General features: G+C 35.7%; 1 protein-coding gene across 8 annotated transcripts in view; it reads left to right on the top strand.

The window, feature by feature from the left end:
* Window positions 1-22,695, top strand: part of PTBP3 (polypyrimidine tract binding protein 3) — a 91,572-nt gene that overhangs the window by 51,122 nt on the left and 17,755 nt on the right. For all 8 annotated transcript variants that reach the window (XM_015472698.3, XM_015472697.3, XM_010808276.4 and 5 more), the window contains 3 exons: window positions 2,471-2,635; window positions 11,907-12,017; window positions 13,478-13,652. In XM_015472698.3, the coding sequence (XP_015328184.1) occupies window positions 2,471-2,635; window positions 11,907-12,017; window positions 13,478-13,652 (451 nt within the window). The remainder of the gene's footprint in view (window positions 1-2,470; window positions 2,636-11,906; window positions 12,018-13,477; window positions 13,653-22,695) is intronic.

Below are 22,695 nucleotides of genomic sequence, written 5' to 3'. Positions count from 1 at the left end.
TATTAAGCATACAGAAAAGACTGCCACTTTTCAGAAAGACATTTATTTTAATGTTATTTTTCATAACAAAATGTTAAAAAGCTAGTCATCCCACTTCTGAAAGGTGGTATAATAAATAGTAAACTAAAATTAAAGTCATGAAAACAAAATAAATGTTAATATAAAATAACAAAGAACTGTGACACAATACTATGATCTTTAAAATTTCAAGTGAATACAAGATGTAGAAATGAAAGAATCTGCATTAAAGTGGTGGGATGTTTTTTCATTTTTTGGCATAAATATTTTATTCATTATCACTATTGTTAGGAAATTATAAGTACAGAACACAAGATTGATTAAACTTGCATTTAATTTCACTATTAGCTTAATTATCAACCATGCTTTTTTCCTCTTCAGTTTCCCCTTTTCACTTGAATAATTGTTTTAAATTTTGAGGCAGTCAAAAAATTTTTAAAAAGAGTCGTAAATATAATACGAAGACATTCTGATTACTTTGAGGCATTTGGGGAAAAACTATTAATCTGGCCTGTCTTCCTTGGCCAAACTTTCAGTGTGCATTTCCTTCAAAGAAGGATATTCTTTTACAAACCAGAATACACTGGTCAAAATCAGGAAATTAACACTGATGTATTACTTCCCTCCAACCCTCAGCCCAGATTCAAGTTTTGCCAGTTGTCCCAGTGATGTTTGTTCTAGCAGAATAAGCATTATTCAGAGTTGCATGTTCCATTTAGAAATCATATCTTCTAGTCTCCCTTTATCTGAAACAGTTAAGTTCTTTTTCTTTTTTTTTTGCTTTCATAACCTTGATACTTTTGAAAATTATGGGCTACTCATCTACTAGGCTATCCCTCAATTTGAGTTTGTCTGATGTTTCCTTGTGATAAGATTCAGTGTATGCAGCTTTGACAGGAACATCACAGAAGTAATGCTCTTTTCTTCTCATTTCATCGTATCAGGTGGTACATAATAATTTCAATTTGCTGCGTTGCTGATGGTGTGCTCTTTGATCACTTGATTTGACTGCTGTTTGCCTGGCTTCTCTAGTATAAAGTTATGACTTACAAAGGGGGAAAGAAGAGTATTTGACGGGAGGTACTTTAGCAGTGTAAATAGACTGTTCCTTATCAATTGTCAATTTTTATCAGCCTGTGGACTTGCAGGTTTCCTGTTTTATCTGATGGGTTTTTATTTGTTACAATCACTATTTTGGTTCTCAAATAATGCCAGTGGGAGCCCCTTTCAAGCTGTCTTCTGTGTCCTTTTGGCTTGTTTCTGTTGTTCTTTGAAAACTGTTTTGCATTCTGATACAAAACAACAACAGGAAAACCCCACAAAACTGGAAATGTACACTCATCTTATGCTTTCCTGCTCCAGTTTTAGACCTAGACATTTTTTAGAGCACCCTGGTTCCTTTTAATAGAGCATCATATTTAGAAACTTTTCTGCCTTCCTTTTCTTGGGTTCTGACATCTCATACCAGTCTGCCCCTCTGTTGAACTCTCTCCCTACTCGAATTATCTTTACTACATTGGCTACCTATTCCCTGCGGCTGCTTTTGTTAGTTGCTAAGTAGTGTCCAACTCTTTTGTGACCCCATAGACTGTAGCCCGCCAGACTCCTCTGTCCATGGGATTTCCCAGGCAAGAATACTGGAGGAGTGGGTAGCTATTCTCTTCTCCAGAGAGGATCTTCCCGACCCAGGGATTGAATCCACGTCTCCTGCATTGCAGGTGGATTCTTTAACAGTGAGCCACAGGGGAAGCACCCAATTCTCTGTGGCCCTCTTCTTGACTCTCCCTGAGCTCTGATAATCCTGGCTAGGCTGCTCTCCTCTGGATATCTTTCTTACCCTTGTTATGCTCCCCAGGTTCTGACAGCTGGCAGTGAGCCACCCACTCACAGATGCCTTGCTTACCTTGTTCGGGCTCAGGTTCCCCTTGCCAGGCAGATGGATGCCTTCCTCTTTTTGCTCAGGCTCTGATGCTTCATGCCAGGATGCCCTCCCTGCCCCACTCTGAACCACCACAGCTCTTCCATGTTTATGCCTATCATATGCCACCCAGAGGTTTTAGAACTCAATTGTTCAGAGAGGAAAAAAGAAGAGGGATTTGAGTGATTTTTTTTAAAGTGGTCTTTAATGTTACTTTCACATTGCTTTCTTCCCTTTTGTCATTAAAAAATTAGGATATGAAAGTTGTATACAAGTTTTCTTCTTTTTTGGCTATAGTTTTTTCATTTATTCAAGTAAATTTAAGCAACTCTATTAAATATTGTGTCACTGTGATAAGAACACAAGACTTTTGATTCTTGACTGATTACAATATTAGGATATATACATCCAGAGAAAGTTCAACAGATATGTATATTTTTATTTAACCATAGTACTTCATATTAATTTACATCAACTAAGGATTGTATAATGTGTCTGTGTAACCACAAGTTCTCGTTTTGGATTGTTACATAGAGAGCCCAAGCTGCACTGCAGGCTGTCAGTACGGTCCAGTCAGGAAGTCTGGCCCTTCCTGGAGCGCCTACCAATGAAGGCACAATTCTACCTGGGCAGAGCCCTGTGCTCCGAATAATTATTGAAAACCTCTTTTATCCTGTTACCCTGGAAGTTCTTCATCAGGTAAGGAGGAACACTCTTACGAAAGCAGAGTCAAATACGACCTCTGTAACTTTTAATGTTTTCCGTCTTTAGTTTTTCAGGTTGTTGATTCTGGTTAATATATTTACTTAAATAATAAAAGTCTTCAGCATCCTGTTTCATGCAAGGAATAGTGTCAGTTAGAGATAGTTTTTGAAAGCCTCCTTTTTCTAACCTAAATACTTGATTTAAAAAGGTGTGTAAGAATTCTGTGTTTTTATACCTAAGCATGAAAATGAACAAAGCATAGATTCCTATAAAGAAAAAATTGGTACTAGTTATTTCTGAGAAAGTAACGTCAATATAGAAAACAACAAATTTATTTCTATAGATTCCTCCATACATTTGAGCACTTTTATTTTTAAAACTTTAAAAGGAAGATGTGAGTAACTTCACATGTAATATGGAAGTATCAAATTAAATACTGACTCTCAACATAACTTTCATAGACTATCCATTACTATGTCTAAACCGTCTTGATAAGAGGCAGTGTACCACATCATGGCCTACTGTGAAGAGATGGAATTTAAGGCAAGATCTGTCACCTAGTTATTACATAATTTTGTAATGAATAAAACTAAATCTCCGATAATTGTTGAGTATTGTAAAGAATAATTGAAGAACCAGTCAGAATTCAAGCCTCCTGATGCCAGCTCTAGTATTCCATTTCATTATACTTAACCTATATATAAAAATTATTTTAAAACACTGAAACATATGCTTATTTTCACATTTATGTCTCAATATATATAATATTAAACAGCATAACCCTAGGCCAATTTAGAATCATTTTAACTGTTTTCTAAAACTTTGGGTTTGTACTACTGAATGAAGAGTCATGGGGAGTCGTATGTGTGCACTTATATCTAAGAATTGACATGTATCCTCTCCTCACATTTTACAAATAAGGGAACTGGGGACCTTAGAAGTTGTTACTTTCCCCACTGTCATTGTACCAACTGGTGATAAGAGCTCAGATACATTTCCTTATATGGTTCATGTTGGGCTCCCTAATGGCTCAGACAGTAAAGAATCCACATGCAATGCGGGAGACCTGGGTTCGATCCCTGGATTGGAAAGATCCCCGGGAGGAGGACATGGCAACCCACTTCAATATTCTTGCCTGGAGAATCCCCATTGACAGAGGAGCCTGGTGGGCTACAGTCCATGGGGTCGCAAAGAATTGGACATGACTGAATGACTAAGCACAGCCCGTGGTTCACATGCTGTGCATGTAAATATCAAAATATACCACTTATTATGCCTACTCTATTACCTATAATAGTTTCCTGAGTACCATTTTCTAAATATGTATGTTTGTGAAGCATGTCCTGTGGAGGGCTTTAGCAGTGGTATTCATAGCCACTGTTGTTTCCTAAAAGGGTTCAGCAGTTACTTAATTGATTGGCTTCTTTGTCCTGATGAATTTTCGTTTTTTCTGTTTATCCCACCAAGTAGCATCGAGCTCTCTGTGATCCATCAGCGTTTTTTGTTTGCTTTTGCTCCTGTAGCACTGTAGCTGCTGCTGATAACTTCTGTTGCTTCACAAAAGATGTTATTGCACCTGTGGCTCAACATTGCTATCAGTCAGCAGTGAACTTAGCCCAGGTTGCGTGGTCCTGTTTTGTTATTCCATTTGTCACTTCGCTGAGACCAGTAACAAACCTTGTTTCTTTCCCTAAAGATCATGGGTCCTTCAAGTGAAGAGAAGTATTTCTGAGTCTTCAATGGTAACCATTGGGATAGGCCTCTCAGCCCTTTAGTTATAGCCGTCTCTTGTTTAATCCTCCGTCACACTACTGCTGCTGCTGCTAAGTCGCTTCAGTCGTGTCTGACTCTGTGCAACCCCAGAGACGGCAGCCTACCAGGCTCCCCGTTGCTGGGATTCTCCAGGCAAGAACACTGGAGTGGGTTGCCATTTCCTTCTCCAATGCATGAAAGTGAAAAGTGAAAGGGAAGTCGCTCAGTCGTGTCTGACTCTTAGCGACCCCATGGACTGCTGCCTACCAGGCTCCTCCATCCATGGGATTCTCCAGGCAAGAGTACTGGAGTGGGGTGCCATTGCCTTCTCCGTCCGTCACACTACTGTTGGAAAAAGCAAAATTCCTTACCAGGGCCCTTAATGCCCCCATATCAAGACCTCTCACTGTCTCTGTAACCTCACGTCCTGACTGTTCTGCTTATTTAGCACCCTGGCTTTTCTGGCTCTTTGACCCTCTTCCTCTTACCCTTCTTATTTCTGTCTTAGTCCATTAGCCGATTTAAGTATAGTATAGCAAAGTAATAAAGGATACAGTTTCTAGAGCTGGTTTGAACCCTAGCTCCACCACTTACTACCTCCATAACCTTGGGCAAGAAACTTTGCTGCTTTTATGTCTTTTTCTTATTTATATGATGGGGATGAAGATGGTATCTCTTTTATACATTTGTTATGAGGATTTCATGGGTTGATGCATTTAAAGCACTTAAAGCAGTGCCTGTTACATAGTAAGCGCTCAAGAAATGATGGCTGTACTTACTAGATTCTAGTAAGAAGCTGGCATTTGCTTTGTAAGAAACAGATCCTTGCTCTTGTGGCCTCTGGGTAAGATGTAAGTAATAGTGTGAAATGTGATAAATATTGTGATTGGGAAATACATGGAGTTGGTTGTACATGTTATAATTAGCAAATTTTTCTGTATTCTCTGCTGAAGAGTTGACGTTAGCTAAACTGCTAACATCTGTGGAAGCTAGTGTTTTTCCTTTAACTCATGGTAGGGGAATTAAGAGTGACTGAGATGGGAATGGTGCTATTTCAGAAGTATTTACAATATGAAGACATTTGAGCAGAAGCCTGAAGAATGTGAGGGTGTTAAATTATGTGTATAAGTGGCAGAAAGAACAGCAAGTGCAAAGTCCGTAAAATGGAAGTGTGCTTAATGTATTCAAATATCAGAAAAAAGACTGTCATTGGATATAAAAAAATACGAAAGCTATGACTGATAGGCTCAGAGAAGAGCCTTTATAATCTTTACACTGAGTGAAATAGGAATCCATGGGGGGTTTTGAGCAGAGGAGTGAGATGACAGGCTGAATGTTTTAACAGAATTGCTCTTGTTTGCTATGTTAAGAATGAACTATAGGCATAAGTGATGGAGAAAGAAACGGCAACCCACTCCAGTATTCTTGCCTGGAGAATTCCATGGACAGAGGAGCCCGGCGGGCTAGTCCATGGTGTCGCAAAGAGTCAGACACGACTAAGTGACTAACACACACACACACAGGCATAAGTGAAGGCTCTTAGCACAGTCCAGTGAGAGGTGGTGGCAACCCAGGTGGGGTGTGGGCACTGGAAGTGGTGATTACATGGCATAATGAAGGCTCTTAGCACAGTCCAGTGAGAGGTGGTGGTAACCCAGGTGGGGTGTGGGCACTGGAAGTGGTGATTACATATGTATTTGGAAAGATGTGCTGATGGGATGAGTAGATGTGAGATATAAAGAGAAAGAGAGTAACCGTCAATGCTTTCCAGATTGTGGATGTGAACTTCTGGTAAAGCAGAGCCATCTTATACTAGATAGTAAAGACTGAGGGGGGGGAAGATGTGGGGCAAGGGTGGGAGATAGGGGAGGAATCAAGAGTATATTTTCAACTTAAATTGGAGATACCTGTTAGACACCCAATGGGAGATATTGAAGAAACATTTGGGAAATAAGTCTGTATTGAGCGTAAAAATTCAGGACTGGAAAATTGGTGATCATTTGCATATGACTGGCACTTAAGGCTGTGGGATTGAATGGCATCACTTAGTATTTGTAGGTAAAGAAGGCATTCATCAACTGATCCATTATGTAAACTCAGCCCTGCATTCTAAAAAATTTCTTTGTCTACTAACGGAGTAAGGCAAAACAGTATTTTTTTGGAATTTATTACATTGAAGTACCATCATGTATGGTGTTAGTTATGTCCAACAGAGGTCCAATAGATGAGTCTCTTCAGGATGAAAGACAGATAAGTCCTTTTTGAATCGAAGTATAAAGATAAATAGCTTGCAAAAATCAATTATTACTGTATCAAATAAAAGAATCGACACTAGTAATATAAAATTCTAATTTATTTATTTATTTATTTTTTATTTATTTTTTTTTTATAAAATTCTAATTTAAAAAAAGTACTTATTTATTTCTTTTGGACTGCAGGGTCTCCATTGCTCTGTGGGCTTTTCTCTGGTTGTGGCAAGCAGGGAGTACTGTGGAACTGCAGTGCGCGGCCTTCTCATTGCAGTGGCTTCTCCTCTTGCGGAGTGCGGGCTCTGGGCTGTATGGGCTTCAGTAGTTGCAGCCCTTGGGCTCAGTAGTTGTGGTTCCCAGGCTCTAGGGCACAGCTTTAATAGTTACGGCAAACAGATTTGGTTATTCACAGTGTGTGGGGTCTTCCCGGATCAGGGATCGAACCTGTGTCTCCTGCATTGGCAGGCAGAGTCTTTAGCACTGAGCCACCGGGGAAGCCTCCGAATTCTAATTTTTAAGTCACCTTTTTTGTTGCCTACAAAAACTATTGTAAACAAATTGTAGCTAATGTGCCTGCTATTTTAGAAATTTCTAGTATGAATAATGCTTTTTTCAAGTGAATACTAGTGAACATTTTCAGTTTCTGGCAAGTTCTCTTTATTAATCTTCATCACCCTGAAGATTAATGTTACCAGAATCTGATCTCTTGTATTTTATTAGTCCCATTTTGAAGTCTGAAAAGATTAAAATGCACAAGACATATCAAGAGTTGAGTCTCTGTGTATTTGTATTTATGACAGCAAAGTATATTTATTAGGGAAGTTGTCAAAGACCTTGTAATCAATAAAAATATATATGAAACTTTCCTAAATATTGATCTTTTGAAGCCAAATCTATTTAAAAATAAGTGTTTTGATAATTATAAAAAGTTGTTAAAAATCACACTTAAGGCATTGCTGAATTCCCTGATATTGGTGTTTGCTTACTTTAATAATATCAGATTGATCTTTGTAGCTCCTCAGTAAATACAGTCCAGGAAGCTCTAGAGAGCATGGTTAACCAGATGAGTACATTTATATTCTCTCAGCACATTCAGATAAAAATTATATAGCCAAACACATCTGCCAGGGAGGATATGCTTCAGGCTGTTGTTCAAATTAAATGAGAGAAAGGGATCTAAACATTAACAAAATCTGAAGATTAAGTGATATTTAACTAGGTCCTATAGCATAATATAGTATAAAAATCGCAAATTTTAGAGCAAACTATATGTTCTTGTTACTTCTTTAACAAGATAGTTTACATAAGAAATGTTTATCATTTTAAAATTTGCGTGTTGCGGTTATTCTTCACTCAGGTCTCAGAGTGTAATTTTCTTATCAATTAAAAGTAAACTTTTACTCTGTGCCTCTTATGTGCCAGGAATTGTAGTCAATGCTAACGAAATGACCAAGACAAGCAATATACCTCCAAGGAACTTTCAGTCTAATTAAAGGAGACATATATAGACAAATGTATAATACAGTATAAGTAAAACAACGAGGCCAGGAAGGGGATAAAAATATTTGGTAAAGAAAATGGACTCTATTGAGGTTTGGGTGGGGCTAAGAATTTTCTGGTGGCATTATTGCCTGAGCTGAGTTTTGAAAGAGAATAAATGAAAATTTCCTAGACATTATATAAAGAGATACAGGAACAGGGGGAAAGTCACATATATAGGCATAGAAGTCTGAAACCGCTTGGTGTATCTGGAGAACTACTGTAGTTGTTGATGTAAATAGTGTGGATAAGTCTTATAGATAAGTCTGTATTGAGACTGTAACCATAACACACACACACACATACATTTTGAAATTATTTATTTATTTCTCTGGCTGTGCTGCGGCACATGGGATATTTCATTGTGGTGCATGGGCTCAGTAGTTGCGGCTGCAGACTCTCTAGGTGTGGCACATGGGCTTGGTTGCTCCACAGCATATGGGATCTTCTTAGTTTCCCGACCAGGGGAACGTAGGGATCAAACCTTGCAGGGCAGATTGTTAACCACTGGACCACAAGGGAAGTCCGTGGTATTATTTTATAAACTTTATTCTCTAGGATATGAGGGTGTATTTAGGAAGTACTTATTATAAGACCAAACCTTTCATTAAAAGAGCAAAACAAAAATTTCCTGGTGTTTTTCAAAATAGAGTTATATGAGGGATTAAGGTCTTAACATTTTGAACCCTGAAGTATGACCATAATGAAATTAACTATATATTTTTTTAAACATCTTAAATTTCAATAGAGAGCCTTCAGACTACATCTTTAAGATTGGAATTTTCTGGTGATCCTTTCCAAGACAAATTAGTTTCACGAGTCTTATTGATCTCTTATAAGAATTGTTTGACTCTCTTCAGTGGTATAAAGAATCCGCCTGCCAATATAGAAGACAGGTTCAATCCCAGGGTCGAGAAGGTCCCCTGGAGAAGGAAATGGCAACCCACTCCAGGATTCTTGCCTGGGAAATCCCATGGACAGAGGAACCTGGCAGGCTAGAGTGCATGGGGTCGTAAGAGTTGGACACCACTTAGTAACTAAACAACAACAAGGTTCCTCATAAAAGTGGAGTCACTCATCATTTGCTGTTTTGAGACTGGCTTATTTCACAGAACAGCGTCTTCAGGGTTCATCGGTATTGTAGCATGTGTGAGAATTTCCTCCCTTTTTAAAGCTGAATAATATTCCATTATATGTATACACCACATTTTGTTTATTCATTCATCTGTGGGTGGACACGAGTTGCCATTGAGCGTCTTTTCATGTGCTTGTTGCTATTTGATTGTCTTCTTTGGAGAAGTGAAATGAAAGTCCTCAGTTGTGTCCAACTCTTTGCAACCCCGTGGACTGTCCATGGAATTCTCCAGGCCAGAATACTGGAGTGAATAGCCTTTTCCTTCTCCAGGGGATCTTCTCAACCCAGGGATCGAAGCCAGGTCTCCCACATTGCAGGAGGATTCTTTACCAGCTGAGCTATCAGGGAAGCCCTTTCTTTGGAGAAAGTTCTTTTCAAATCCTTTGCCTGTTTTTTAAATTGGGTTTTTGTTGTTTTTGACTTGTAGGACTTCTTTTCATATTTCTGTATATTACCTCTTATCAGATAAATGATTTGAGAATATTGTCTCTCATTTTGTGCGTTGCCTTTTCAATCCTGTTGATAGTCTTGGTGAACATGGGTTTTAATTTTGATGTAGTTGAATTTTTCTATTTTATCTTTTGTTGCCTGTCCTCTAGGATAGTTATTCATGATCATTCTTTCTGATAATAAAAAAGCAGGATATTTGCCTATTAAGGAAACACATACATAGTGTGTAATGACAGCAAATTCTTACCAGCATAGGGAATACTTAGGTTTAAGAAGCAAGACACGTTTCTGTCTTATGAAAAAACAAATGTAAAATGAGACGTCAGAGGAAAGCATAATGCATTGTAGGAACCCTGGCCATGAACTTCTGTGCTGGGGAAGTAGAACAAGTGTTGTAAGAGCATTGGTGACCAGGGCTCTGTAGGAACCTTCCCCTCATTCTGTTAATTCCTCTTCTCCAAAGACTTGAGAGAGGCCTTCCTGGAGCACCCTTGCACCTTTCCAACTTGCATCACGCTCATCCCTTTCCCTTTTATTTAAAACAAAATACTTTTGTATGACCAGGTATTGTTATTTATTTGCTTATTTATTGTCTTGTCTTTCCTTGCAAGAGCAGAGACTCCTTTCTTTCTTTCTACCTTCCTTCTGATTTTCTAGGTGTTTTCTCCTGTTACTGGTTTCTTGTTTAAATCTATAATTGAGAATACACATTGTATGATTTTTATTATTTTAAATTTAAGTGTGCTTTATGGCTCAGAATATGTCTATCTTGGTGTTCATGCGTATTCTGCTGTTATTGGATATATTATTCTATAAATGTCAATTAGATCCAACCCTTCTCCCCTTTGGTATCCATACGTTTGTTCACAGTCTCAATACAGACTTATACAGACTTATCCATAAGTCTGTATTGGAGGGATATTATTAAAGTCTCCAACAACAATAGTGTTTTTGCAGTTCTAACAGCTTTTTTTCTTAAGTATTTTGGTTCTTTTTTGTTACACACATACATTTTAAAGATTGTTCTGTCTTCTTGGATAAATGACTCCCATTATCTTATATAGCATCCCTCATTATCCCTGATAATTTTTCTTCAGAGGTCAGCCTTGTAAGAAATGAATATAGCTCTGCCAGCTTTTCTTAAAAATTAGTGTTAGCATGGTGTATCTTTCTCTCTCTTTAGCTTAAGTCCTTATATTTAAAGTGGATTTCTCCCGAATAACCTAGAGTTGGGTCTTGCATGTACTTTTTAAAAAGCCCACTCTTAACAGTTATGTATTTTAATTAGCGTATTAAGAACATTGGCATTTAAAGTGACTTTTTTATATATCTGCCAAGATATACCTGGACATGTATCTGCCAACTTGATAACTGTTTCCTACTTAACTGCACTTGTTTGTGGTTTCCTCCCCCGTTCTCTTTCTCTTTTCTAGTTTTTCTCCCATTTCACATTTTGTTTTCTTACTAGAATTCTTTAGAGCATTTTAGTTTACAAAACACTTTGAGCAGAATATATATACCTCCTTCCCCCACAGACGTACTGTTTCCCCTATTATCAAGATCTTGCATTAGTGTGGTGCTGTTGTTTAAAATTGATGAACCGGTGCTGAGATTCTTGTTTCTACTTTGTTCACTCCTGACTTTTTTCAGAGCTTACAACGATTCTCTATGACTATTTGATGAATTAATAGAGCATTGGACATTTTGTGCTTCATTTTGTTGAATATTTTGTAGTTTTCTTTCTATAAAAGTTTCAGGAAATAGATGCTGATTCTCAGGCTGAAATAGTTGATCTGTGTGTGACTCTTCCATTTCTAGGTATATGCTTTGCAACACCATTATCTCATAGCACTAATTAATCCCTGTTGTAACCTTCTGTTTCAGTACTGTGCCAATTGTGACAAGTTATAAAATAGGTTAAATATTTAGTTCCTATTGTATGTCAGGCACTGTTTTAAGCCATGTATGGGTGTTAGAACATGAACATCTTAGGCCTGATTTAAGTAATTTTGGTACCAGTAGTTTTAATAAAGGATATTATTTTCATTTAAAACTGAGATTTATGAATCAAGTTGTATTTATAAGGATAAGTTAGCTAAATTTTTCCCTTAAATTTAACCTAATGTGAACTTTTTTCCAGATATTTTCTAAATTTGGCACAGTCTTAAAGATTATCACCTTTACAAAGAATAATCAGTTTCAAGCCTTGCTTCAGTATGCTGACCCATTGAATGCACATTATGCCAAAATGGTAATTATGATCTTTGTTTCATTTTTCACTTGTTATTATAGTCACTTTAGTGATACCAAAGGTCATCATGTCTTCTCCTGTGCTATAGTTTACTATGTTTTTTTTTTTAATTGTAATAAAATATACAAACTAATTTATCATTTTTAAATGTACTGTTCCTTTTGCTCTTTTTATAGTCTAAAAACTACTTCTTTCTTCATATGAAATGGTTTCAAATCCCTTATCATTTCTTATATTTCTGGGATTCATTTCTGTTTGTCATATTTGAAGTCTAGAGTTGCACAAAGTTCTCCTGATATAATCTAACTAATAGAATAGAATTATCTTTGCTCTAGTGCCCTCATTTACTTGTATTAAGTGAGCCAAAGATTGATTGATTTCTGTATTTTTGCAACCATATTCACTGTTGAATCTCATTGAGCTCTAAATTGACAGACATTAAGTCTTAGGAAATATGCTGCTTTCAATTCATACTGCCTTGTTTTTGGCACACAAGTGCTTGTCTTTTGACAAAACATAAAACTTCACGTTCAGTTTGGTTATGTTTGATCCATCTCCTACTGAGATCTATCCCTAACTCCAATTCTATCTTATATCAGTGTCTGAAGCATTTCTAATTTTTCCCGAAGATGGAGACTGAGGTGGGCACACTGTGCGTGTCACGTAGTGTCTGGCTCTTGACTAGGAATGACCGTGGTATTTGCTGCGTCCTCTACCTTATGTATTGTTCTGTACCTTTATGATGGCATACTCGTCAGTAATGGTTATGATAAGTAAGCGTTTTTTAGTACACGTATTTTTTGTTTTATTTTTTGTGTTTTAGTTTCTGATATCTATTTTTTGTAAATTCAAGTGTTTGTGGAAGTCATTAGTAGCTATAAATATCCCTTCGGAAGATCTTTATCATTTTGAAAGAAGAGATTGCTAATTTTTGGTCTTGTATCTACTCTGACTTAAAACTTCCCTCAATCTTGTTACTCAAAGAAAATAAATTTACAACAACAACAAAAAAAAGTGGTTGATACTGTTTCACATATTGTGGTTCTGACAAGTACCATTTACAAAGACTTTATATCATCTTAACCTATATAAACTACACTAATATAAATTAAGATGAAATGTTAAATATATTTAAACATTTTAAAATAATCATAATCATAATTAGTAGTGTACAATAATGTATTATAGTTTTTCAAGCTTATACATTTCTCCTCTTCCACTTATCTTACCATGGATAAAATAGAAATTTTCACTTTACCAAAGAAAAAACTGAGAAATAGAGTTTTCATTTTCTCTCTTAGGCTCACACAGTTAGTGATAAAGGTAAAAGGAAATACAATTCTTTGGCTTTTAGTTTAGTCCTCTCTGCTTTATGCCTGGTTGCCACTTTTTGTCAAAGTAGAGGCTACTTGGTTTATTGTTGTCTTGCAAAACATCAGTCCCTTTCTTACATGCTTTAGGCTCTGGATGGCCAGAATATCTATAATGCATGCTGCACTCTGCGTATTGACTTCTCCAAGCTCACCAGCCTTAATGTGAAATATAATAATGACAAAAGCAGAGACTTCACTCGCTTAGACCTTCCCACTGGTGATGGCCAGCCATCCCTTGAACCCCCTATGGCTGCTGCTTTTGGTGAGTAGTTCTGTTTTGGGTCGTAGAACAAGTTTTCTGAAGTTACAAGTTTAATTTGTTAATCCATATATGTCAGATGATTTCTTCTTGGATTCTCTCAGGATTTCAGGAGAAAAAGGAGACTCATGGAACAAAAATGTCTTCATTAACTGAATCTTAATATTAGTAGATTCTATTAGTTGTCAAAAACAAGTGGATACCTAAAATTGAATTTATTTTCTACCATTAATTAAAGAATATTGCTCATTCTTTATAAACCATACAACCATTTGTCTGGATTTAATAGTCTTATATATTACCATTGGTTTAAACAAGTTGATTTATAGCCAGCAGAATATTGACCTAAGTGCTCTTGAGAGAAATACTTCTCCTTTTTAAAGTAGTGATATTTTAAAACAAGGGCCTGAATTGGTAGTATGTTCTTTCTTTCTTCAGAGAAGAGGATTTTGTTTTTTAAACATCAGAACTTTTCGTCATTACGCTGTTTGTGTGAAATTGCATTTTTGCACTAATAAAAATACAATCTTCTGCATTACTCATGCTAATGTTGCTTTGAAGAGCTTCCTTCTTTTATTTAAGATCAGGTCTCAGTAATCTAAACTTTTGAAGTAAACCTTTATGTAAAAGGAAAAGTAGTGAATAGCCTAGTTGAATATATCACTAGGTTAATGTACTTTTTGGCTTTGCAGCACTCAAATGTGGTTTATTATTTAGATAAGGTATTAAATTTTATTACCCTTTGTGATTGATTTTTCTTTGCCAGATGACACCATAAAATATTAATTGAGACTTTAAGTGGTATTTAGTTTATCTTCATTTTACAGGTGAGAAAAAAGAATCCTTAGCCAAATAGTTGTCCAAATTTTCTAGAAAAGAGTAAATTTAAAATAAAAGCTTTTTATTATTTATAACTGAAAAAAGTCAAGTGGATTGTTCAGTTCATGTCCCTGAATTGTTGAAGTTTCTGTTTTAGTCTAACCAGGTTTTTGTGTTTTATACATTTGGCCTTCCATGTCTACAGGTTTGGCATCTGTGGATTCAACAAACCGCAGATCAAAAATAATTGGAGAAAAAAAAAAGTTTCATAAAGTTCCAAAAAGCAAAATTTGAATTTGCCTTGTACCAGCAACTATTTACATAGCATTACATTGTCTTTACAACTATTTACATAGCATTTACAACATATTAGGTATTATAAGCAATTTAGAGATGATTTCAAGTATTCAGGAGGATGTGCAGAGATTATATGCACATACTGTGTGCCATTTTATAAAGGGACTTGAGCATCCTTGAGGGGGCTGGGAGTGTCCTGGAACCAATCCCTTGTAGATACTGAAGGGGGCTGTATTTGTTATCAACCTCTACTCATGTGTACAACTTGGCAGAGCCAAAGGTCTTTGTAATTAGCATTTTAATAGCAAGTGATAGGAACTGGGGCTGTCATTCAGGTTTGCCAAAGCTTGGCTATCAGGTGCAGAACTGCACATATTCCAGTAATTGAATACATACTGTTGGTGTAATTGATGTTCTGCATTGTGGGAGGAGGACACTTTAAAAATACAATTAAGAATTTTGGTTTCTGAATATAAAATATCAAAATGTTGCTATCCTTTCTTATTGTGTTAATAAGTCCTTTGTCATTGCAAATAGTATGTACATTGTAAGATAAGTAATTTATCAAACAGAGAACAATACCTTTAGGTGTTGTATGAAACTTTACTCTGCCTCTCACAAATATTTGACATGGTTCACTATTCCCTCTTTTTTTTTCTCTTGGCTTTGAAAATGCTACACTTCCAGGTCTCTGTTCCTTACTTACCTAGCTGTTCTTTCTTTTAAAGATTACCCTTTCAGGTTCTTAGAGCTAAGTTGTAAGCATTCTGGGGTCTTCCTGATCTGTTTTAGAGATGTATTATATTATATTAATAGAAAAGCTTGTAAAAATATGTGAATATAGTTTTTTAATTTTTTTTTTTATTTTTCATGAAATGTTTAACATTATTCTACTAATTTCATTTAGTTAGTTATGGCTGCGCTAGCTGCAGCGAGCCAGAGTCTGGTCTCTAGCTGGGGTGGATCCCCTTGTTGCAGAGCATGAGCTCTAGGGCGTGTGGGCTTCAGTAGTTGTGACTCTTGGGTTCTAGAGCACAGACTCAATAGTTGTGTCCCACGGGCTTAGTTGTTCCATGACATGTGGGACCTTCCTATATCAAAGATCCTCCTGCATTGGCAGGCAGATTCTTTACCACTGAGCCACCAAGGAAGCCCCTGAGTACAGTTTTAAATATCCATATTACTCAGATTAAGAAATAAAATGTATACACATACTGTGGAAGCACCATTTGTACCCCTCTCGTTTATTGTGTTCCCGTTCTCCTGCTCCAATATATCTGTAGTCTCAAATTTTTGATGGTAGTCCTGCTTTTGCTTTTTTGCTTTTCTCCTGTGGTTTGGTTTTGTTTTTTTTACTACTCATTATGCAGCCCTAAGTGCTAGAGATTTTTCTCCTATATTTAGAAGTTTATTTAAATGGAAGCACACTGTTTTCCTTTTTGATTCATCTATGTTCACATATATGGCTCTTGCTTATCCATTTTCAACACTGTCAAGTGTATAGATTTCCACTGTATGAATATATTATAGTTGGTTTATCTGTGCTACTACTGATAGACACTTGGGTTATTTTAGTTTGAGGCCATTATGAACAGTGCTGCTTTGAAATTTTCCTAATTATCAATGAGGTTAAACTTATGTTTGTTGGCCATTCTTCTTTATGAATTTTCTGTTAATTCTTTTGCCTGTTTTTATATTTAGTTTCTTGTCATTTCTTGTTTATTTGTAGGAATTCTTTAATATCCTAGACACTAGTCTTTTTGTTGGTTTTATGTGTTGCAAATAGTTTCTATCAGTTTTGGCTTTTTGGTTCATTCTCTTCATGGTATTTTTATATGGCCGAATTTACTTGCCATACCCTTTATGTTTGTGTTTTTGTGTCATGTTTTAAAAAATCCTTTGTTACTTTGACATTATAAATATAAACACTTAGAAATTTTAAAGTGTGTAGTATTTTAGTGACTGTTGCAGTATTTCAAGTTACAGAAATAGTTGAAAGAATCTCCTGCATCCTTCAGATTCTCTGATTATTAACATCACACCACATTTACTTTATCATCTCTCTTTGTGTGTGTGTGTGTGTGGTATTTTTCTTCCTCTGAGTCATTGGAAAATAAGTTGCAGTAAAAAGAAAAAAGTAAGTTGCAGGCATGATGTCCCTTCTAAATACTCATTGTATATTTTCTAAGAACAAGGACATTCTTATGTAAATAACAAAATCAGAAAATTAACATTCATATGATACCATTATCTAATCCATAGATCTTTTAAAAATTTTGCCAGTTGTGAAAATAATGTTCTTTATGAGAAAATGTTTTTCTAGTAGGGATCCAAACCAGTATCAGGTTAATTTATTTGTCATGTCTTGTGGAGGCCTTTAATTTGAAACATTTCCTCATTCTTTGTCTTTTATGACCTTTAAGTTTTTGAAGAGTTCAGGGTTGAGTATTTAATAGAATATATCCCAATATGTGTGTCTGGGTTTTTGGCTGAAATAATGTTGTGTCTTTCTCGTTTCATTACATCAGGATTGCTGCCAGTTTATCCTATTCGTGGTGATGTTAACTTTGATCACTTAAGGTGGTTTCTTCCAGTTGTCTTACTTTTTTCCTCTTTATAATTAAAAACACTTTTTTGTAGGGAAGATATGTTGAGACTATATAAACAGCCTGTTTCTTACCACTTTTCACCCTTTAGTTGTTTTTTTCTTTTTGAAGATTTTTATTTGATGTGATCCATTTTAAAAGTTTTTATTGATTGTTACAATATTGATTCCGTTTTATGCTTTGGATTTTTGGACACGAGGCATGTGGGTTCTTAGCTCCCCAATCAGGGACTGAACTTGGATTGCTTGCATTGGGAGATGAAGTCTTAACCACTGGACCTCCAGGGAAGTCCTTCACACTTCAGCTTTAATATCCATTGCCTAAAATAGTTGTCACCGTGATGGTTGTTGCTGTATTGGTGATTTGCTAATTTCATCTTTCCTCCTGATTTGGTAGCTGGGGTTTTATTATAAAGGACTTTTTTTACCACTCCATTCATTCATCCATTTTTACTGCATTTATGTGAATGTAAGTTTATAATGTGCTACTTTCTATTTACATGGTATAGTGTGATCACTGGGATAAGTGATACTTACCCCATTGCATCATTTTACTATTACTGTCTATATTCATTATACTGTGCATTGGCTCTGTATGACTTATTTACTATTCATTCTACTTATTTTTTCACATTAATATGCACTTGTAAATTCTTATTATATGAGCAGTAATTTCATATTATTGTTTTTCATTTTATGTTCAAACTATCCCAGATTTGGCCAGTGGGAGCCCTTTCATACAAGTTTCTGTGGCCTTTTGACGTGTCCTCATCATTGTATGCACACTTCATTACTTTCTGGCAGAAGATGTGTCAAATCTTCTTTACTTTCCCTGCCTTAGCATTGCAGTCAGCCATTTCTCCAATGAGCCCTGGTTCCCTTTAGTGGAAATCAGTATTAAGGCACTATATATATATGCTCATTGATAATACGGTATCATTGCTTCTAGAAACTTTAAGTGGATGTGTATGTGTACTTCATATATTTCTCTGTGTGTGTTTTTTAAAAAACACTGATACTTCCAATTCTAATTGAGCACTGATACTTCCAATTTAACTGGTATTTCCGATTCTCATTGAGCACCGTTTTTCATATTGTGCTTCCTTTCTTCAGGAATGAGAGATCTAGTTTCCATTGGCCTCAACATATTTACCCGTTTGCTCAATCCTATAATACACAGAAAGTTTCAGAATTGTTAACACATACCATTAACTGGAGGTTAATATTTGCATAAGTGGTTTTCTGGGCATTGCTCCAATGGTCTATTTATTATTTTTGTCATTACCGGCAGTCTCAGTGTCTGACAGTTAAGTCTCTTATTCTTCAAGAGGATCTTGGCAGTTCTTGACCATTTACACTTAGAAATTTTAGGATCAGCTTTTCAAGTCCTCAAAGAGGGAAAAAAGCACTCTTAGGGTTTTGATTAGATTATATTGACTTTATAAATCACTTAGAAGACAATTGACATCTTTACAATAGAGTCTTCCAGGTTTTGAACATTGTGCACCTCTCCATTTGTGTATTCTTTAATGTCTTTGGGTAAAGTTTGACGACTTTTCCCTGTGAAAGTATGTTTACATATGTTTGTTAGAGTTATTCCTAAGAGCTATACTTTTAAGGTTCTAATTCTCAACCAGTCTTTTTGATCTGTGTAATTTTGGGCAAATTGCTTAACTGCTCTGTACTTCTGTCTTTTTATATGTGAGATGAACATAATAATACTTAACTGGTAAGAGTTGTGATGAATATTACATGTGCTAATGTACGTAAGAGCTTAGAATGATGCAGTGTAAATTTTAGCCATCATTTGGTTTTCATAGTGTTGCTAATATACAAATGCAGTGTTGTTGTTTCTTGATTTCATACTCAACTTTTATTAACTCCTTTCTCTAAATATTCTAATTTTTTTCTCTTTACTTTAATAAGATGCATTGAACTTCTAAAATTTATGTAGAAATGGAAAAGTATCTAGAAGAGTGAAAGGAAATAAATGCAAGACTTAACATAAAGTGCAGTAATCAAACGACTTTGACAGTGTTGAAAAGATAGATATATAAATCAGTAGAGAAGCATATAGAGTCTAAAATTCACCCACGTATATAGGATGAGTTGATTTTGAGCAAAATTGCCAGTGTAAAAATTCAATAAAGGAGAATCTTCCAACAAGTAGTTTTTGGACAGGTGGATATCCATATTGGAAAAAATAAATTTTGATTAGTATCTCACACCATACTGACAGATTGACTTGAAATGGATCTTAGACCTGTCTGTAAACTTAAACCTAAAAAACTCCTAGAATAAAACATAGGAAGGGGGACTTCCCTGGCGGTCTAGCAGCTAAGGCTCAGCGTGCTTCCACTGCAGGGGACACGAGTTTAATCCCTGGTCAGGGAATTGGAATCCCACATGCTATGCAGTGTGACATGGCCAAAACAAAACCAATAAATAAGTCTATAAGGCAAGCTTATAGACTTGAAGAAAACAAATTAGTTACATCAAGGTATACAGGGAATTCCCAGCTCAATAATAAGAAAACAAATCATTAAAAATGGGCACAAGATTTGAAAAAATATTTTACAAAAGATGGTATATGAGTGGCAATAAACACATGAAAAGATGCTCAGCATCCCTAGTCATCAGCAAAATGGAAGTTAAAATTACCATAATATATTATTACATACCCTTTAGAAGCATCTTAATTTGGTGGATTGTTGTCTTTTACTGGTCCTAGAAGTGATCTTTCCACATATGCCATCTTCACACTGTTTCTTTTCTTAGTTTTTGGAATTTTGACTAGACCTGTTAAATTTTCTTACTCTGATCTGAGTATCTTAAACTTTCTGTCCTATTTTTTCCTTTATCTCTCCGAGCTGCATCCTGAATAATTCCTTAAGGCCTTTCATTTTATTAATGATCTCTTCACCTTTGTCTAATATGTTGTTAAACTTGTTTGATAATTTTAAATTTGAGTAATTGTGCTTTTTATTTCTAGAAATTTTATTCTTTTTTTAAGTATCATCTGCCTTGTAGAGACTTTTCAGCATAGCTTTTATTTTTCCAAACATACTATTTAGAATCCTCATCTGATAATTCCAATGTCTGAAGTCTTTGCAGTTATTTTTCTGCAGTTAGATATTTCTTTTTCTACTTTCTTCTTTTTGAGTTATTCACTTACTTGGGAAATAACTTGTGAGACTTCTTAGTCTCAAGATGGTATGTTCTTCCAGAAAGAATTTACTTGTTTGCAACATCAAAGGATCTGTGTCTGGGACCATTTCAGTCTAAATCCATAATTTTGTTAATTTTCCCTTGAATTCCTAAGAAATGTGAATTTAGGCTGAAAATTTGCATGAGAGCTTACTTTTGGTTAGACCTTTTCAGAACTTATTTTGTCTCTTCTCTGTTAGACACAAAGTCAGCTTTCCTTGTAGTCTTCTGAAGGCAGGGGGAGTAGGTAATGGAATGGGTTATTTTAGGTTTATACTGTTGCATTAATGTCATGGACGTCTCCTGTTGACTTCCTTCCTCTTGGGCTAACATTGGGATTTGCATCTTGTCCATTAAGCGTGAGGATGATAAAACCAAAGCTGTTTGATAGAGTTAGGTTTTTAGCCAGGTTACTCTTAATCATCTTGTTGGCTGTTAGGTTTTTTTGTTTTTTTTTTTAAAGATCTTTTTACTGTTCATTGGACATATCTGCCACAAGGTTGGTCTTTAGTCTGCTACTATATCCACATTTTTGAAAAACAATAATTGGACCTCTTTTCCATAATATATATTGTTTGTAATGTTTTAAATGTCTCTATTTTGTCTAGTGACTCATAATTTATATAATAATTCTCCAATTTAGACATTAAGCTTGTTTCTTTAGGGTTTGCTACTATAAACAATAGCACTGAGAAACACTGAAACATTGATAAACTGATTTCATAGGTAAAAATGTTATCTATTTGTATTCCCTTAATTGCTATTGGTAATACATTTTCCAAATGTAAAATACCTGTGATATAGCTATTCAAATCTTAAACCTTTTCCTTTAAAGTTTGTGTAAACCAATGTCTAACAGGTTAATTTGCTAAAATGTTTCTGTTCCTGCTTACTTGAGGAATGTAGATTTATGGAAACTTTACAAATGTTTCTTTTGTCAAATATTAACAAATGTTCTTGTACTTGGAAACAGTTACTTAAAATTTGGCCCTGGAACAGTTTGCCAGTTCTTTCATTTATTGCTGTTTAATGTTCAAAGAGAGTTAATATCAAAAATGTTCCTCATTTCTCTCAAACCTACTGCATATCTTCTGCCTCATACCGCACCCCCCCCCCATAACCACTTGTATTAGACTTGTTTTGTTTTAAAAGTACCTCCCTTCCCTTTCTGACAAATCTGTGATTTACAGTAATTAACGTTTATTCCTCTCACATAACTGACACTTAAACAACTGTGAATCAACTTTTGCAAACTTCCCTCACATGTCTTTTAGATCGAGGGTCCAAGCTGAAGGTGTCACTCCATTTGAGACGTGGCATTCTCATGGCAGAGGGTGAAAGAAATCAGAGAACTGGTGTAAACCCCTAATGCTTCTTAACGCTTCTGTATAGCAGTCTCTGTCATGACTGTCTGTGTGTTCCTATCATGTGAGTGCAGTGGTGTTGCCTACAGATGTATGTTCTGCAGGAGACACTGCAAGTCACATAACTAGCCAGAGTTAGATGGAAGGGTCAAGTGAATACTTGACAACCATATTTCTTCTTCCGTTTAACTTCCCAGTGTGAATTTTCATAATAACTCATATCCATATTGAAGTGTCTCTGGTAAGTCTCCCTCTGTGCCTTAAAATAGTTATTTGTTCTGAAAATGAATCATTTTACCTATGAGCTTCAGCCTACTTGAATATAAGTTGAGCAAGGGCAGAGATTCTTGTATGTGTTACTTAGTGCTTCCTTAGCGCCAGAGGGGTGCTTGCCTCCTAATGTGCTTTCAGTGATATTTCTCTTATTTCATCACTCTGTCCGTTCTCATTTTTGTGTCTTCATTTATTGTCAGTTCTCTCTGCTAGCTCTGTCCCTGAAGTCTCTTTATAACTATGTTTTCTTGAATTATTTTAATAAGTCATAGCACATATTTAACAAATTCTGTTAAATAATTCTCTTTAATGAAGAGAATAAACTTACGTGATCTTTTAACTTCTCTGGAAAATTCAGCCTACATACTTCCTATAAATATGCATATCACCCTATCATTAAAAAAAAACACCAAATCCCTCCCTTTGACTCGTACAGTCTAGCTTCTCACTACTGCTCTAAACTATTGCTTCCCGTTTATGT

This window comes from Bos taurus, chromosome 8 (assembly GCF_002263795.3).
Source record: "Bos taurus isolate L1 Dominette 01449 registration number 42190680 breed Hereford chromosome 8, ARS-UCD2.0, whole genome shotgun sequence".
Taxonomy (NCBI): Eukaryota; Metazoa; Chordata; class Mammalia; order Artiodactyla; family Bovidae; genus Bos; species Bos taurus.
The sequence above is the reverse complement of the archived record's forward strand: the minus strand, read 5'-3'. Positions and strand labels throughout refer to the sequence as shown.